The sequence below is a fragment of the Lepus europaeus genome, chromosome 10 (genome assembly GCF_033115175.1).
Source record: "Lepus europaeus isolate LE1 chromosome 10, mLepTim1.pri, whole genome shotgun sequence".
NCBI lineage: Eukaryota > Metazoa > Chordata > Mammalia > Lagomorpha > Leporidae > Lepus > Lepus europaeus.
In genome coordinates, this window is record NC_084836.1 from 12655645 (window position 1) to 12674758 (window position 19114).

Consider the following 19114-nt stretch of genomic DNA (forward strand, 5'->3'; position numbering starts at 1 on the left):
CATCTCCTACTCATTACTGTCACATGACCTCCAGGAAGTCGCAGCTCCTACTCAGTGTCACATGACCTCCAGGAAGTTGCGGGAGTGTTCTGAGCCTTGGCTTTGCCATCTACTACATAGGGATGGTGATGCCTCTGCCACGGTGTTTCACGGATGATTTTGGTGAGATCACCGAAGAAGAGGGGGTTGGCGCCTTCAGAAACACAGCGCCTATTGGAATGCTTTTTTTCACAGACCACAATACCCAGCCTGTGCTACAGCACCCATTCTTCTATGACTGGGTCTTGAGTCTTATTAACAGTTCTGCAAGGAAGGCTCACTTCCAAATGTGTCTAAAAACGCTGTGAGGAGCTGTCACATGTGCTGTGGGTCAAACAATCCCAGATTTTCCCATCAAATTTAGGGTAGGAAGAGGAGGCTGTTTGGTTGGCCTCGCTGCCAAAACCATAAAAATACGGGCTGGTGCTGTGGCGTAGCAGGTAAAGCCGCTGCCTGCAGTGCTGGCATTTCATATGTGTGCTAGCTCGAGTCCCGGCTGCTCCACTTCTGATCCAGCTCTCTGCCATGGCCTGGGAAAGCAGTGGAGGATGGCCTAAGTGCTTGGGCCCCTGCACCCATGTGGGAGATGCAGAAGAAGCTCCTGACTGGCTCTTGGCTTCAGTCTGGCCCAGCCCTGGCTATTGCAGCCATTAGGGGAGTGAACCAATGCATAGAAGATCTGTCTCTCTGTCTCTCTCTCTCACTCTAGCTCTAGCTCTGCCTTTCAAATAAATAAGTAAATCTTTTTAAAAAATTGTTTTAAGAATATGTACAGTCAGGGATTTGTCTCTTCAGCAATGCACCGAGAAGCCAGTGTCTGTTGAGGCTGTTTTCTTGGGGATAGACAGTTGGGTTTGGAAGAGAGCAGGCCCCACACTGGTATAGGATGACAGTAGCTGATGAGACACGGCCACTTGTGTCCCACAGCTGGTGTGGGCATCTCTCCCTGGAACCAGTAAGTTGACTTCTGTAATGCAAGGAGCCTTCAGTATGCATTGGGTATTAATGGGGGCTGAGGTGGGGATGGAGGCTAGAATTCGGTGCATTGGTGATTTTGTGCCTTCCATTCATCAGTTGGCCCTTTTAGCTTAGCCAAGAAACCCTGAGACCCCACAGAACACAGGTGGAGAATCCTGGACATCTCCACCCTGCTGTCTGTCTAAAAACCCTCCTGCAGCATCCCTAGTAGACTCACATCTGCCCTCTACTGGGATGCTCCTGATGCTGGGGGCTCACCACCCCTAAGACATCTCACTCCATTGCTGGCAAGGTCCAGGTGCTGACCTATTCTAGTCCTCGTTGAGCCGAATCCTCCCCTCTGTGAGGAACCCACTGATCTGCGTCCTGTCCTCTGGGCCAACAAAAACTGAGGGCCCCTCCCTTGCCCCGAAAGCCTGGCAGAGTGTGCAGAGCAGTTGGAAGCAGCGAGTTACTCAGCAGCACCCAGCGCTCCCTGCACGTCGTATGTGCAGAGTGCTGTCTGCTCCACCTAAGGAAAGTTCTAGCTACGAGAAGCTCACCTTTTTAAATGCCAAACCACCCAGAGAGATAGGTTTTAACCAATTCAGATGGGAATCTTGCTAAACTACATGCCCTCCTTTTAATAACCAAAGGATACTAAACTCAGCTTACCGTTTTTGGTGACTTTGCGTAGGCTGCAGAGGGCGGGAGGTTGGCCGGAGGAGGAAGACGCTGTTGGCCCTGGCAGGAAATGGCCTGAGACAATGTGCTGCTTGTTCTACAGTGTCCTTTCTGACAGCTGTCACTTCCAGTTTATCAGCGTCAGACCATCCCTGTCTGGGCTTGCCTCCTTGTTCATCCTGCCCATGGCAGCCAGAAAAAAAAAGGGGGGCAGAAAAAAACCCAGTGAGTTAACATTTTGATGTTGAAAGCTGAATTATGAAACCGATCACACATCCACAAAGTGCAAAAAAGCAGACACCATTGAGTCTGTGGATTTCTATGGGATTGGAAGTCAACAGGCAGTGCAGATTCGGAGCTTCCTTATCCCGTGCCCACAGCAGACGGCTGTGATTGAGGACTATGCCGTACCCACCCACGACCAGCCCTGGGGAGTCTGTACCAGTCTCCCACCGTGATGCGAGAACCGAGGCCTGCCGGGCATCCCTGTGCTGGCGTCTGTCACTCTCATCCCTCCTGCATCAAGACTGCTCTTGGTGCCACCGTGCCAAGACCTTTCTCTGCCTTCCTCCAGCCTTTAGAGATTGGAGGTGTCCTGCAGGGAAAGAGAAGGGGACGTGCAGCTTGAATCCAAGCCACAACAGGAGAGGGACATCGTGAGTCTTGGTTCACAGCTAAGGAAACCAGAGCTCGGAGAGATGAGATCTTTGCTGAAAGTCACGCAGCTCCTGCGTGGCAGGGCCAGGATGCGAAACCAGGCCCCCTGAACTCCAAGACGGGGCTGGGGAGCGTCCGGCCTGCGGGCCCTGAGAGGCCCACAAAATCGTTTGGTCCGGTCGTGCTAAGGCAACTTTAGGTGGGACCTGAAACTCAGTAATTCTACAGCAGGCTAATTTTTAAGTTGATAATTTTTTTTTTTTTTTGACAGGCAGAGTGGATAGTGAGAGAGAGAGACAGAGAGAAAGGTCTTCCTTTTTGCCGTTGGTTCACCCTCCAATGGCCGCTGCGGCCGGCGCATCTCGCTGATCCGAAGGCAGGAGCCAGGTGCTTCTCCTGGTCTCCCATGGGGTGCAGGGCCCAAGCACTTGGGCCATCCTCCTCTGCACTCCCGGGCCACAGCAGAGAGCTGGCCTGGAAGAGGGGCAACTGGGACAGAATCCGGCGCCCCGAACAGGACTAGAACCCTGTGTGCCAGCACCGCAAGGCGGAGTAGATTAGCCTGTTGAGCCACGGTGCCTGCCCAAGTTGATATATTTTTTTAAAGATTTATTTTACTTGAAAGTCGGAGTTACACAGAGAGAGAAGGAAAGGCAGAGAGAGAGAGTCTTCCATCTGTTGGTTCACTCCCCAATTGGCCGCAATGGCTGGAGCTGCACCGATCCAAAGCCAGCAGCCAGGAGCTTTTTCTGGGTCTGCCATGTGGGTGCAGGGGCCCAAGGACTTGGTCCATCTTCTACTGCTTCCCCAGGCCATAGCAGAGAGCTGGATCTGAAGTGGAGCAGCTGGGACTTGAACCGGCACCCATATGGGATGCTGGCACTGCAGGAGACAGCTTTACCTGCTACATCACAGCACCAGCCCCTAAGTTGATAATTTGGTATGACCTGTGAATGATGTTACAAACAACAGACAGACAAACACTGAAACAACTCAGCAAGGATCTCGCCTCCCAGCTGGATGTGGCTGCGTGTTTAGAAGTAACTGTGGCAGCCACAAGGGGTGCGGTGAGGCTCCTGGTTTTTCTCATATAGATTTTCGTACCGCACATGCCAGCCTGCATCAGCTCCCTTGTGTGGAGGAGGAAAGGGAGGCTCGGAGGGTTGAAGTCACAACGGTTGGGTGGCAGAGCTGGAGGTGGTGTGGGGCCCTGCTTCCCTGTGGGGTGCTCTTTCTGTACCTACTGAAAACCCCTTCCCATCTCAAATTGCAATACCCACCCCCTACCCCAGCATTCCCCACCTCCTGCATTTTGCTCCACAACACCTATCATCAACCGGTATATCCATGACCGGTGTATTTCATTAATGATGTCTTTCCCCACTAGAATGAAAGCTCAAGGACTTTAGCAATTTTGATATATTTTTAATTCATCAGCATATCTTTATGTTTATGAAAGACAGCCTGCTACATGCCCAGTAGATTTTGTTGAACCAATGGCCTCTAACATGTCTTCCACTTGAAGCATCTGTGATGTACTGGAAAGATCCTTGTACTTAAAATCAGAAATTGTGGCCCTGGACGAGATCATTGAGCTTGCATGAAACTCAGTTTTCCCACCTGAACAGCAATCACTAAATAAACCCAACCCCAGCCGTTTCAGGAGGGTTCAAGAAGCAAGAGGTTCAGGCATCCAGTGTGTGGGCAGTTCTCGTTAGGAGCAGCGATTGTCCAAAGAGCTTGTGTCGGATGCCTTTCCCTTCCTGCTGTTGGGAGATCCCCGCCTCACCTCTGAATGAAGAGGGCTTCCCAGCTCAAGGCCCTCCTGTTAGGAAGGTGACAGGCCGCCCGCACCCACATTGCCCGAGCCTCAGCCCGCTAAGAGAAAAAGACAAGTGCATCACCATGGCTCAATTAGAAGTTAAAAATAAGACACACACAAGCAGATTCTATAAACACTGTATTGCATCACTCTGCACAGCAATGCCAGGGAACAGATGGCTCTGTGGAAACAGCTGTGTCCCAGAGAAACCCTAGAGAAAAACTAGAATGCATCCCTGCTCTCATGTGCCAGCCACATTTCACCAACTCTTTAATCACACAGCGGGCAGCAGGGTTCAGGCTGGACAGTGCCCACAGCCCCAAGACAGGCCATCCAAGGCCACTTTCCTTTGGCCTTCTGTGGGCGTGCCAAGCTCCAGGGCCTTAAGGGATCACAGTGTCGTCCTGGGAGACGAGGTAAGAGATGCAGGGAGGAGGAGTCATAGGGCCATGAGAGTCAGTGGATGGACATCTGGGCCCCAGGCTCACCCTTGTGACCTGGCTGCCTGCTTCCTGTCCAGACCCAAGTAGCCCAGAGCCGTCCTTTGCCCTCATGGGCTCCGGTTGCAGTCTGTGTGCCAGGGCCAGGGGCTCACTGAGCTTCATCATCTGATCTCTCCTCCTTTGGGCTGAATCTTCCACGGATGAGTGGCCTGTCCTATTTATGCCACAGATAAGAGGGCAGCTGTGGAATAAGACTACCTCATGTCAAAACTTTGCAACACCAGCTGTGGGACTTTAGACCGTCTACCTCATCTCCCTGTACCTTGATTTTTCTCATCTATAAAATGGAAAGATAGACTTAAGAAGCTAAATAAGTTTGGACCATTTAGGAGCTTAGAACAATGTGGCATGGAGCACATGACCCCCCCACCCCCCGCCCCCGATTAAGTTTTATTTGTGTTATGATTACGCTGAGTTAAAATCCCTCACTTGTAGCTCTGCGGGTCTTAGACTATAGGAACAAGTGCAGAAGTTGGGGTTCATTCCCCATTCCTAGCACAGGGCTAGGTGTAAAATAAGAACCTATTAATTATGTGTAGTGTATGAATTGATACTGATACTTGGGAAAGAGGAGCCATGCCCTTTTCTTTATCTCTTCTGAGCCTAAGCCAAGACGGAGCAGACCCTTGGAAAGTCTTTGCAGAACAGAATCAAATGCAGCCTCCCCTCTACCTACCACGAAAGAATAAATGTGGCTCATGGTTTGGTTTCCTTAGTGAAAAATGCTTTAGGAAACTTGTTGATTAACACACACAGCAGGCAACCAGTGGGCCTGTGACCTTTCTCTACCTGTCTCTGTGGTTTAATAAAACTTCACTGTTGCATGGAGACCACAGGGAAGAGCCCTGAATTAGACTTCAGGAGGCGAGAATGAGAGCCCCAGCTTCTTTGAGCAAATCCCTGAGGCCCTGGCTTCTTTATCTGTCAACTGTGGGCAGTAAGGACAGCCCTGCTGGTCTCCTTAGGTACTAGAGTGGGACAAATAAAATAGTGGGTATGAAAGCAACTGAAAAACAAAGGAGTGTCCCGGTGTGAAGTGATGTTACCCACGAGATGTTCCTACCCATTGCTCCAAGGCATCAGAAGCAGAAGTGTCACAAACAGGTGGCCCCTGAGACTCCTCGTTGGCTCCCTGGCCTTTGTCACTTAGGGTCCAGAAGAGCTCGGGTGTGCCTGCTAGCTAAGTAGCACAAGGAGCTAGGCCATGGCTTCATGTGCTGGGTGGCTGCTATTCACATAAGCTCCAAATGGACGCTCCTGATTGGTGACTGGTTTTTCTCTGGACACCTGCCAGCCCGTGACTCTGCCCTGCTCAATGCCCTTGACTCCTCAACTGGATTTTCTTGCCCTGGCTCTCACCAAAGAAAAGAAAGCGAGGATTGCACCCGCATGAGGCTTGAAAGTGCTACCTGGACGAGCCTCAGCCTGGCCAAATTCCCCAGGCTAGAGCTCAGCCCCACGGAGTTCCCCTTGGAAATCTGTGCACAGGGAGGGATTTCGAAAAGTTCATGGAAGATGCATCTCCTGAAAAAGCTGTGCATGGACTTCAGATTTGCAGCAAAATACTTTTGATTCCATTTTTCTATAAAGATTTTTAAAAGATATTTTATTTGTCTGCAAGGCAGAGTTAGAGAGAGAGAGAGCTATTCCACCCACTGATTCACCCCCAAATGGCTGCAATGGCCAGCGCTGGGCCAGACCAAAGCCAAGAGCCAGAAGCTTCCTCCATGTCTCCCACGTGGGTGCAGGGGCCCAAGCACTTGAGCCATCTTCTGCTGGCTTCCCAGGCACAATAGCAGAGAACTGGATTGGAAGGAGCAGACGGGATTCAAAGTGGCACCCCCATGAGATGCTGGCATTGCAGGTGGCAGCTTAACCCGCCATGCCACGTTACCGGCCCCATGTAAAGGTTTTGAAGTACCCTTGGACCCCCTAGCTGTGTGCCCAAGAAGAGAGGAGACTATGAATATCGGTGCATGTAGGATGTCTGCCACCCTGGTAGGTACATGCACTTGCTCCTCTATAGTGATGGGATGATCTAGCCTTAAACTAGAAAGACTTAGTTATGTATGGGAACTCTGTGGAAACACATCTGGGTTTGAATCTCAGCTGCTCTGTTCACCCATTGCATAACCTTGAACAAGTGTCTAAACCTTTCTGATGGCAGATGTCTTTACGAAACGTGATTGATAGCGGTCCCTAACCCGTGGCATGGGCAGGAGAAAGTGCAAAGCTCTCCACATGCTCCATGGCCCAGTGGGTGTCTGCTCATTGAGAGTGGTTTTATGAACTTTTCTTTTGACTCTTGGTCTTATCATTGAGAGCCGTGACTTGCTCAAGGTTATGTAGAAAAATGAGTGCCAAGGAGACCACGTCTCAGCTCACTGTGGTTCTCTCCACCTGTGAACTAGGTTCCTTAGGCCGGAGCTCAGGGACACACTTCCGCCCCGTCGGGGTCCTCAGGTGTGACCAGCCATCATTTCCACCAGCTCAGGGGTCAGCCGAGGCCGTCGTGGTGCAGGATGGGAGGATGAATGCAAACTGCTTGAAGGGCCATTTTCCCTGGAGTCCAAATCTTCCCGTGCCTCAGCTGGCTGCCCTAAGGAGCAATTTAGCAAATGCATTCCATCTCTGGAGAAATCTGTCTTTTGTGTCTGTGACTTGCTTGGCAGGAGCCCCCTGCTCCCGCCATGGCTCATCCCCTGTCCCTCTCCCTGGGGCCAACAGTATTTGGCCCCTGTTGATGAAAGCTCTCCCTCCAGCCCAGTGTCTTCCCCAGAGATATCCCCCAGGCCCTGGGAGAAAAGGAAGCTGTTTGAAGCTGCCAGAGTTTCCCCTTTGAGATAACATCAGCCATGCAGTCAGCAATGAGAGCCCCGATTAGAATTTGAAAAGGTGCATAATAGCATCATAATCACATTGCTTAGGTTTTTGTAGCACTTTATAGTTTACAAAAGTCCTTATCCGTGCAATAGCTCATTTGAGAAAATTGCAGGGAATTAGTTAACCACAGAAAAGTATAAAGAAGCCAATAAAATTCATCTGAGTCTACCACTCAGAGAAAAATCTTTGTTAACATTGTAATGTCTTCCCTTCAATCCATTTTCTGGTGGGTTTTTTTGTTTGTTTGTCTTCTGGCTGCATCGGGACCGTACTGCAGATCTGTTTTATGTCCTCTTGTGTTTATGGAACGTTGTATCTTCCATTCTCTCCCTTGATCCGCACATCCATGCCCTGGACGAAGAAACTGTGTTTTGAAACGTCCCTGATTAGAGATCCAAAGACTGGATTCCCAGCCCCGGCTGCGGCTCCTTATCTGTGTACCTAAACCATTGTTGAAACATTCTGTGTGCTGAAAAGATTCAATCCATGAAGTGAGGCACCTGAAAACGCTTAGCACTGCAGTCAGCACACAGTAGGTGTTCAGTCCATATTAGCTAAGTAGGGTGAACTAACACGGTGATGTTAAACACACCACGAAAGCCCAGAGATGGCCTCAGATTGCTTCAGAGATGGGTGTGCCCATGGCATACCTCATGTGCTTCCCACAGTACCCGGCATGGTGGGCAGACAGCAACATTCTCTAGACTGTACCTACCCCTTAAGCACTACAGGTGAGCTTTAGGATGTGGATGTCAGTGAATCTCAGTGCTGGTACCATGGAGCTCCCAGATGGAGGCTGTTTATCTCCCAGGACTGCTTGTCAGCCTGCCCAGCTGGGACAGACTGCACTTGGAACGCTTTCCCTGGCTGCAGCCTCTTTACTTAATGTGCGTGGTGGGAGCTACGCAGAAGAGGCTTGCTGAGCACACACGATGCTCTAGATGCTCTGGGTTCAGGGGAGTCAGCGATGAGTGGGAGTCAGCTCCTGCCTTTAGGAACCCACTTAGGAATGTTCTTTAAAAATGCCTCCTGGAGCCTGGGTGTTCAGCCTAGCAGCTAAGACGCCTGTGACAATGCCCATGGCCAACATCAGAGTGCCTGGATCTGTTTGTTTTACAGATTGATTTATTTATCTTAAGGAGAGAAAAGAAAGAGAATCTTCCACTCACTGGTTCACTCCCCAGTGGCCATGACAGCCAGTGTTGGGCCAGAGAGAAGCCAGGAGCTTCATCTAGGTCTCCCACATGGGTGCAGGGGTCCAAGCCCTTGGGCCATCTTCTGCTGCTTTCCCAGGAGCATGAGCAGGGAGCTGGATCAGAAGTGGAGCAGTCCAGATTTGAGCCGGCACCCATATGGGATGGCCTGAGATGCCAGGGGAACCCACCACACCGCAGTGCCAGCCCCAGGGGCCTGGGATTGAGAGCCAGCTCCAGCTCCTAATTCCGGCTTCCTGTTGATGAAGACCCAGGGAGGCAGCAGGTGAAGGCTGAAGTCACTGGGTTGCTGCCACCCATGTGGGAGACCTGCGCTGAGTTTCCAGCTCCCAGCTTTGGCCATAGTCCTGGCTAGTGCAGGCATTTCAGGAATAAACCAGTGATTGGAGGCTCTTGGAGGGCAGGGAGAGTCTCTGTGTCTCTGGCTCTAAAATAAATAAATCAATAACAATGATTGAGAATGGCTCCTGAATATACCCTGAGTCTTTCTGCCAACTCAAGGACATGCCCCTGTGTGGGTATAGAGAGGAAGAGGAACCCCCATACCCACATGCGTTTCTCCTCTTGTGGGGTCATTAATGTCTTTCTCACCTGGTGAGGATGAGCTTCAAGGAACTTCATCAGAGGGAGATTCATTCATTCTCTCTCTCTCTCTCTCTCTCTCTCTCTCTCTCTCTCTCCCCCTCTCCCCCCCCCCCCCACACACACATACACGCATGCTCCTACAAGGACTGTTGTGGAACATTGACTCTCTGATGGGGGACACTGGTTTTCACTCACATGTAGTGGATGAGGGAAGAGAAGGAGGATGATCTGTTTGTTAAATTTCCTCCTATGGTTTCCAGGTATAACTGAGCTTCTCAAAGAGAAGGGCATGGGGTCTCTCTGTGACAGTCAGACATCAGAAGGGCCACTCTGGCTCCTCCAGCCCTGCCCGCCTAACCTTTGCCAAACAGTCTCCTTCAGGTGATGCCGAGGGCACCAGGAGTGCTGAGGGCCCAGGTGTCTCTATCCTGTCGGGATCCTGTAGCCAGCATATTTGGTGGTGTCTGCTGTGTCCTTTCTCTGCTGCCATTGCTCTACTCCTCACATGCAGTATCCCCTGGAATCCTCTTGCCGTGCCCAGGGTCACAGTGGCAGACACGGGAGGTCAGAGAGGCTAAGTCATTCACCCCGTGGGCCCTGGGTCATCCAGGCAGGACAGGGACAGAGCCAGTCACCACAGCCACTGTGCTGCATCTCCGTCTTCACCCGCGGCCAAAGGAGGACCTTGCTGGAGAGGCAGGGTCGGGGAGGAGGGACACCACCCCAGGTCTGACCTCCCTGAGTATCCCCAGGACTGGAAACTGCCTTCTCAGCCAGCTCTCAGCTGAGGTTGCTTAGACCTCCCCAAGGAGCACTGAGGAGGCTGGCATCATGCAGGCCCCTTGCAGGGAGCCCAGCTTGTGCTGTGTGTGCTGTAGCAATCTTTTTCAGTCATCACAAGTCCCTGAACTCCCAATACCAGAGCCACTAAGGTGCTTCAGAATGGACGTATTGATCACCTTCTCTGCATGTATTGGAAGGCATAGAGACACTTGGAAAGATGGGCTTTCACAGTATCACAGTCTTGTCATGTACAGCTGGAATTTGTCACCCATGAAACACACTAGGCACAGTCTCGGGGACAATGGTAAAGAGGCGCAGTCTCAGCAGGAAGCAGCCCTTAAGTAGCTGCAGCTCAAGGTGCCAAGTGCTTCGTTGGAGCTGCTGAGTACAGTGAGTGTTCTTGGAGCACAGCTCTTCCTGGTGGGGCCAGCAACCACATCACAGCATCCAGGGTGAATCCTGCAAGGCAAACAGCAGCTCCGCAGAGGGAGAAGAATGGGACAAGTGGAGAGAGGGCACCGTGGAACAAAGCCTCGGAGGTGTGCAGGGAAAAGCAGGCTTGGAATGGAGAGAATCACTGGGGAGGGAGCAGAAGATCGTGTGGGTGTGATGGACCAGGGAGAGCAGTCTGTGATCATGAACAAGTCATTTGAGTTGAATCCTGCCACTTAGAAGGAGCCCACTGGGGCTGGCGCTGTGGCGTAGTGGATAAAGCTGCTGCCTGCAGTGCCGGCATCCCATATGGGCACCAGTTAGATTCCGGCTGCTCCACTTCCCATCCAGCTTTCTGCTGTAGCGTGGGAAAGCAGTGGAAGATTGCCCAAATCCTTGGGCCCCTGCACCCACATGGGGGACCTGGAGGAAGTTCCTGGCTCCTGGCTTCAGATCGGCGCAGCTCTGGCCGTTGGGGCCAGTTGGGGAGTGAACCAGCAGATGGAAGACCTCTTTCTCTCTCTCTCTCTCTCTCTCTCTCTCTCTCTGCCTTTCCTTCTCTTTCTGTGTAGCTCTGACTCTCAGATAAATAAATAAATCTTTTTTTTTTTTAAAAAAAGGAGCCCATTGGCTCAGGGGATCTTAGGTGGAGAGAGAAGTCCGGTTTCCTGGTCTTATGTAAATTAAACTGTTGGCCCGAGGGGGTGTGCGGCAGTTGACACTTAGGCAAGGACATAGAACTGATTTGAGAAGCTGAAGAATATTGCTGATTGCAGGCTTTGATAGTTAAAATTTTTAGAGACAGCTGAGGATGTCTCATAGATCACTGGATCTCAAGCGATTCCCCCAAACAGCCTTGGGAAATGTGCGGGTGCGTCTAGAGAATGCCGCAGGGATTCACTGGTTGGGGGCCCACGGGCCTTACTGTTCTTTGCTGTATAAGCAAGTGAAGGGGCCAGTGCTGTGGCGTAGAAGGTTAAACCACCTCCTGCAGCACCAGCAACCCATATGAGTGCCAGTTTGAGTCCCAGCTGCTCCACTTCCGGTCCAGCTCCCTGCCAATGCACCTGGGGAAGCAGCAGCAGATGGCCTACGTGCTTGGGTCGCTGCTACCCAAATAGAAGACCAGGGCCGGTGCCGCGGCTCACTAGGCTAATCCTCCGCCTTGCGGCGCCGGCACACCGGGTTCTAGTCCCGGTCGGGGCACCGATCCTGTCCCGGTTGCCCCTCTTCCAGGCCAGCTCTCTGCTGTGGCCAGGGAGTGCAGTGGAGGATGGCCCAAGTGCTTGGGCCCTGCACCCCATGGGAGACCAGGAGAAGCACCTGGCTCCTGCCATCGGATCAGCGCGGTGCGGCGGCCATTGGAGGGTGAACCAACGGCAAAAGGAAGACCTTTCTCTCTGTCTCTCTCTCACTGTCCACTCTGCCTGTCAAAAATAAAAAAAAAAATTAAAAAAATCCAAAAAAAAAAAAAAAAAAAACCAAATAGAAGACCAGGGTGGGGTCCCAGGTCCCTGCCTTCAGCCTGTTCCAGTTCCAGCCCTAGCTATTGCAGGCATCTGGAGGCGTGAACCAGCAAATGGAAGATAATTCTTTCTCTCTTTCTCCCTCTCTCTCTGTAACTCTGCCTTTCAAATAAATAAAGAAATCTTTATTTTTTTTAAAAAAAAAAGGAGGGAGAGGAGGAAATTACCCCTTACAAAATGCCAATAACATTCTGTCTGGTGTCTATTGCTTAAACCCTGTGTAACCTCAGTGGCCTACAAGAAGTGTTTTTGAGGTAGCTCTGCTGGTCTCGACTGGGTTCGCACTCGTGACTTGGGCCCTTGTTGAAGATGTGCTCCGGGCCAGGGCTCTCATGCTGGGGCAGGCTAGCCTAGGCATTTGCTCATGGCAGTGGCAGAGGTGCAGGACACACCTACTCTGGGGGTCTAGCCTCGGGATCCACCAGCACTGCCGCCCATGCGTTCTGTTAGCAAAAAAATGTCGCAAGTCCAGCCCAGACTCCAGCAGCAGGGTAGACTCCCCCTCCCATAGGTGCCACCTCAAAGGAGAAGGATGGGGCAGGGCGGGGCGGGGCAGGGCGGGTGGTTGTGAATCAATGTCTTCAGCTCCCCTCACTCACACCTTGAGAAACAGTGCCCTAGCATGGTCTATTCAGGCAGTGACCTTAACTGATACAAGGCTTTGCAGAGCAAGCTAATTCTTTTTTTTTTTTTTTTTTTCTGATTACAACGCTATGGTTTGGAGAGTTAAAAATATATATCATCCTGGGTTCTATGACATTCAGCCAGGTTGGTAATGTTAGCCACATAAACTTATATGCAGTGCATGGTACCATAGATAAGGCTGATATAACAGGAAACATTTAGAACCAGCACCATGGTCCCTGGCGAATTATTTTTTTTAAGTCAACTTTCTTAAAATACAAATCGCACAGACTAAGCCCTCCTGTTCAGCCTGTCAAATTGTCACGTATGATGTCATGTATGTGCACATCTGTGTCACCATCACTCCAGTCATGATGTGGGACATTTCCATCATCCTAGAAGCTCTGCCTGTTCCCAGTCCATTCATCCCCAAATGCCACATTCCCATCTAACTTTTTCCAAGTTATCTTATTTTTGTTAAAGATTTCTGTGTTTATTTGAAGGGCAGAGTTACAGAGAAAAAGGAAGATACAGAGAGAAAGAGATCTTCCATCCACTGGTTCATTCCCCAAGATGACCACAATGGCCAGGGCCGAAGCCAGGAGCCTGGAACTCCATCTGGGTCTCCTGCATGGGCGGCAGGGGCCCAAGTACTTGGCCCATCTTCCAATGCCTTCCCAGGTGCATTAGCAGGGAGCTGGATTGGCAAGGGAACAGCCAGGACTTAAACCAGCAATCATATGGGATGCTGGCATCATAACCCGCTGTGCCACAACATCGACCCCAAGTTGTCTGATTTCTTAAATTCAATTATCCACCTGTAAAATACGCATCGTCCTGCCTGACCCTTAGGGTTATTATGAGGTTTGCATGGGAAAATACTGGGTTGCCATCGACCTGTAGAACTGTGCGAGAGATCTTCAGAAAGTTCATGGAAAAACTATGTATGGAGTTCACAAGTTTTTGCACCAAAAGAATCTTTGGCTTCCACATTTCCATGAACTTTCTGAAGTACTCCCAAATACCCGTGTCTGCATCACAAGCACAGAGCTCTCGGTTCCCGATCAGCAGGTTAGCCTGCCCTCTTCTACTAGTTGGGGTAGGAAGGAGAGACGTGGTGCGGGTTACTGCTCACCGGCGGAGACTGAAGTCAGACTTCCAGGGACTTAGAGAAAAGGGCAGGGCAGGGAACGGCAGAGGAGGGAAGAAAGGTGGGATTCTGATTAAACTTTTAGAAATCAGAATCTGATTAAACATAGCCGAAACAGGAGGAAAGCAGTTCCTGATCTGGCAATGCGATTGTTCTGTTTTGTTTCCAATGCCTGGTGCAAAGATGGAAATCTGTAGCTCCAGAGAGAGCAAAGCATCAGGTCCCACCGAGGCCCTTCCTGTCCTGGCTGTCCCTCCCCTTGCGTGGTTCCCCTGTGTGATGTGACATCGTTGTGCTAAGCCATCTTAGAAAGCACTTGTTTATTTGTAGGTTTATGGTAGGCCACCCGTTTTGTCACTGAGTGCCACCATCATTCTTAGCCATGAGGGGCTTAATTCTCAGATGGCAGAGCCGTCTGCTTCTCACTTGACCCTTAGTGAAGTCAGATCAAATTGCAGAGTCTGCAGGTGACCATCAATAATGTCCCAGCAGGTGATAAGCTGGGGCGGGGGCGGGGGGGGGGGCGGCAGGGCGCACTGGGCAGGCATCCAGCCCCCTGAGCTGGTCTTCCTGGGCCCAGGCTCCGCTTCCTACCTTCCAGCTCCAGAAGCAGCTCTCCGAGCTGGACGAGGACGACCTGTGCTACGAGTTCCGGCGAGAGCGCTTCACCGTCCACCGCACACACCTCTACTTCCTGCACTACGAGTATGAGCCTGCTGCCGACAGCACCGATGTCACCCTGGTCGCCCAGCTCTCCATGGACAGGTACGGCACAGGGGCTCCGCCCACCACACAGCGCCCCCTCGCGGCCACTCTTTGCCTGGAGGGTTCCTGGGCAAGGGAGAGACGGCCACACAGACTTAGCATTTTGGAATCCTGCAAGGTAGGGCTTGTGTCTCATTTGCCCCCAGCACTGAAAACCAAGGGCTTTTGACTTATTGTTTGAGGACAGAGGGAAGAATTGGGTCTGGAGATGGGGAGCCGTAGTCACGTGACCCAAGGAAGAAGGGGAATGAGGAGACTGGAGCCACAGCTGCAGCTGGACAGTGACCGCTGTGTCCTTCCCTTAACACGCACAACCATTCGTGGGCATAACCGGAAGTACTGACCTGGCCCTGCCCATAGGCGGCACAGTACCAGGTGCCTCCCAGGGTAGAGAGCACACCAGGCCCAGTTGGGAACGCCCAGGGTCTGATCAGAGCTTCAGGGGCAGGAGTGAGCAGATGAGAACCAATGAACTTGGCCAGGGAGGATTACAGGGGACCTTGGGGAAACCAGGGAAGGCGGCTGGCCTTTCTGGCTCGTATCTCCCTAAGGGACCTGGCCTAGACCAGTGTCCCAAGATCACCCCTAAACTGTAAAAAAAGATTTATTTGTTTTATATGAAAGGCAGAGTTATAGAGAGAGGGAAAGATAGAGAGACCTTCCATATACTGATTCACTCCCCAAATGGCTGCGATGGCCACAGCTGGGCCTGGCCAAAGCCAGGAGCCATGAGCTTCTTCTGAGTCTCCCATGTGGGTTCAGGGGCCCAAGCACTTGGGCCATCCTCCACTGCTTTCCCAGGTGCATTAGCAGGGAGCTGGACTTGAACCAGCACCTGTATGGGATGTCAACTTTGCAGGTGGTAACTTAACCCACTGCACCACAATGCCAGACCTCATTTTGTTTTAAATATTTATTTACTTTATTTCAAAGGCAAAGTTACAAAGAGACAGAAAGAGAAGGAGACACCCCCAAAGTTATTAAGTCCCCCTTGGCATTTCGCTTTGGGTTTGGATGCCCAAGCTCCCTGCACTATCAAGCAGCCCCATCTGCAAGTCACCTGGCCACACCCACCCTCATTGCAGCCCTGTCTGCTCCTTCTCCTCCATGGCGTGGAACATGAAAGTACAATCTAATCCTCCACGTCATGCTGAGTGATGCTATGGAGGGGCTTCTCTTCTGTACGCAGCATGACTGGGCCTGATACTCTAGTTTTCACAGGTGAGTGAGCGCTGCCTAAACCCACGGTCCCGTCCCTGTGAGCATTGCTGGTTCCCCTCTGCTGCACCCACACCTCCTAAAAATGCCCTCAGTCGTCGGCAGTGTGTTCTTGCCTCGAGGTCAATGGCCAGTGGGTACCCAAGAAATCGGATGTGGTCTCTAATCAGAGTAGATTGGCCTAACAGTGAAAGAGACCTGGTCCCTGGAGTCAGGTGCTGTGGGTTCTTTGTGGCTTTGCCACTTCTTGGGTGGGTTTGGCTTTTGGACAAGTCACCTAAGCCTCAGTTTCCTCATCTGTAAGATGGGAATGACAATTGCATCATAATCATCTCTAGGGTTATAAAGATTAAATGGGTGGATACAGGCGCCGCGCCACACTTAGCCCTGGCATACATTCAAAGGCTCCCTAAACCCAGCACATGGTCTTTGCTGGGTGCTGGGTGACTGGCCCTGGACGTGAGGACAGAGTGCTCTGGATGACAAATCCCCACCAGCTCCTTCAGTCCTCAGCTGGTCTGGGGCATCTTAGGGGTTGGTTTTCTCCCATGCCATGTAATGTCCTTGTTAAATGAGAGACCCTGTGAAAGCCCACGGTCCGTATTTCACATCCAGTAAATAGGGGCTGGACCCAAACACCCTTGTGATGGCTTTTAATTATTGTTTATTTTTGGAAGCTCTATGCCGGCTAGAGAATTTGCTATCTGGATTTATAACCACATAGAAGGAAAATAATTGGAGTTATTAGCAACCCCAGCCTTTGTGTGTGCAGGCATAGGCTGCAGGTGCCCCCAGGAGGACGTGCCCTCACAGTGCCCATGCCCCACGCATGGCAGACGCAGGGCGCGCCCTAGTGAAAGGTGACGCATGTGGCCATTCAGGCAGTACCGAGGCCTGGAGAGAGCTGCTTAGCAGGACGCAGCGGGAAGCTGCAAAGCGGAGCCCCAGCTGATGGTGACAGAAAAACTCCTGCAACTACTCCCCCCACCCCCAAATCCCTGAACAGTCAATTACGATGCCGTGTGCTGACTGGGGCCTGTTGGATTGATTTTTAATTTCAGAAACACTTCGAGTGTGTTTGTAAACCTTCGAGTCAGAAGTAGGCCCTACGTGAACGCCACAACGAATTAGGGAGGCTGCCTACGGGCTCCCGGGCCTGGCTCCCGCTAGAATTCCCTTCAGAACGAATGAGTGCCGCCACCGCAGGCAGCTCTTTGGCCGGGAAGCCTGCTCAGCTGCACCCATTCCTCTGGCCCCAGCAGAAGAGGGGAGTAGCTGGGAGGGTGCCGGGGCGGGGGTGTGAAGGGGAGCACTGGGGAGGGAGGACAGCTGGCTAGGGAGAGACGTGCTCGTAGAGTCCCATGGACGAAGGCGCTGGAGCACTAACTCAGTTACAGGACATCACCTGGCCAGGGAGTCTCCTCTCTGCTTTCAGCAGGAACTGGAAATACAGATTCTCAGGCCCCACCCGGCCCTCCTGACCCAGAATCTAAGACAGCCTGCAGAATCCATGTTTGAAGCTCCCCAGGGGATGTCCTAAGCATCCTCACCTTTGAAAGCACCGACTGGTTTATCGAGTGGCAGGAATTTCTGTCCCCCTGTAACAATGAGAGGGATCTTTTCAAAATACAAATACAAATACAAAATACAAAATACAAATCGGGTCCCTTCGTTAAAAGCGGTGGATGACTTTCTCATCGCGTTTAGGGCAGCATCCACCCCACCCCCATGGCCTTCCAGGTTCATAAGATCTGGCACCTGCCCACCTCGGGGGCGCCTTCTCCTCCGCCCCTCACTCACCCACCCCCACCCACAGCGGTCCTGCTGCTGCTCGCTTGAACCTGCCGACGCCATCTCTGTCCCAACAGCTGTTTCCTCCTCTTAGAAAGTGTTTCCCCCAGACTTCTACAAAGCCCAGCCTCCTTGTTGTGTAGGCGGCTTACACCTGTGCACCTGGCAGCTTACAAACAGCAGATGTTTATTTCCCACAGTTCTGGACCACGTGGTGTCTGGCGAGGGCCCGCTCTCTGGTTTCTGGTTATTTTTATGACACCTTCGTGTGGTGGGAGGGGCCGGTGAGCTCTCCAATGGCTTCCTGATGGCCCAGCTCTGCCCTGATCGCTTCCCGAAGCCTCCACCTCCTAAAACCATCACCTTAGGGTTAGAAGTCCATTGGGGAGGTTGCACAGACATTGAGACCACAGCTCCAGATCTCAGCATTCCTCCTCTTCAGAGGAGCCTTCGCTGGCCAGCCCTCGCAGGTCCATTCTGTTCTGTGTCCCTGCCCTGAGCCCCGGCAGTCCCAGTTCCACCTGGACCTGTCACCATGTGGTTTGCGGACTTGTCTCCACCCACATGCTGCGGAATGCAGTGACTTGTCCTGTGTGGCATACCTGGCCCGCTGCACATACTCAGTGAATATTTTGTTGAATGGATGCACATTCAAAAGGGAGAAGCAGCACTAATGGGACAATTACAGCGCTCATACTGAACACTTGCTGTATATCTAGCTTTGGGCTAGAGAACTCTTTTATATAATTATCTCATCTAACGCTCAAATCGAGAGATTGTATCAGTTACCCATTGCTGAGCCTCAGCAGCTGAATGAATTCACCATACTGTGCGTTAGCGATTCAGCTGGGCTCATGCCCGTGCCTGCCATCAGCTATGTGGCTTGCCCGGGGGTTGTGTGGCAGTCAGCTGGACAAAGGAAATGCTTGGGCCACATGGCTCATCATGTGGGAAGGCAGCACACTGGCCTGGTCAAGGTGGCAGTCGCAGGTTTCAGAGCAGCAAGAGAGACAGAGCGAGTTCTACCATTTGGTAGTTTACTCACAGTGGCTGCAACAGACAGGGCTGGGCCGGGCTGAAGCCGGGAGCTAAGAACACAATCTGGGTCTCCCACGTGGATGGCGTGAGCCATCGCTGCTGCCCCCAGAGTCTGCGTGAGCAGAAAGTTGGAACTAGGAGCTGGAGCCAGGAGTTGAACCCGTGTACTCTGGTATGGCATGTGGATTTCCTAACCGGGCTCCTAAACACCTGGCTGGGTGCCCACCCCGCATAAGCGCTTTTTACCATCACGTGATGTGTCTGCTCATGCCCCATGGACCAGCCCAGAATGAATGAGGATGAGTATTGCCAAAGGGTGCGGGTAGGGGGAGAGGAGTGACTTGTAGCCATTTCATAATCCACCGAAAGTGTTGCTAACCCCCAACTTACATGTGAGGAAATGACAGTTCAGAGAACCATCACAGCTGGCTCAGGTACCCTGG

General features: G+C 51.9%; 1 protein-coding gene across 4 annotated transcripts in view; it reads left to right on the top strand.

Annotated features, from left to right (window-relative positions):
* The window catches only part of LARGE1 (LARGE xylosyl- and glucuronyltransferase 1), a 570843-nt gene that overhangs the window by 521539 nt on the left and 30190 nt on the right, over positions 1 to 19114 (top strand). For all 4 annotated transcript variants that reach the window (XM_062202942.1, XM_062202944.1, XM_062202943.1 and 1 more), the window contains exon 11: positions 14461 to 14624. In XM_062202942.1, coding sequence (XP_062058926.1) covers positions 14461 to 14624 — 164 coding nt within the window. The remainder of the gene's footprint in view (positions 1 to 14460; positions 14625 to 19114) is intronic.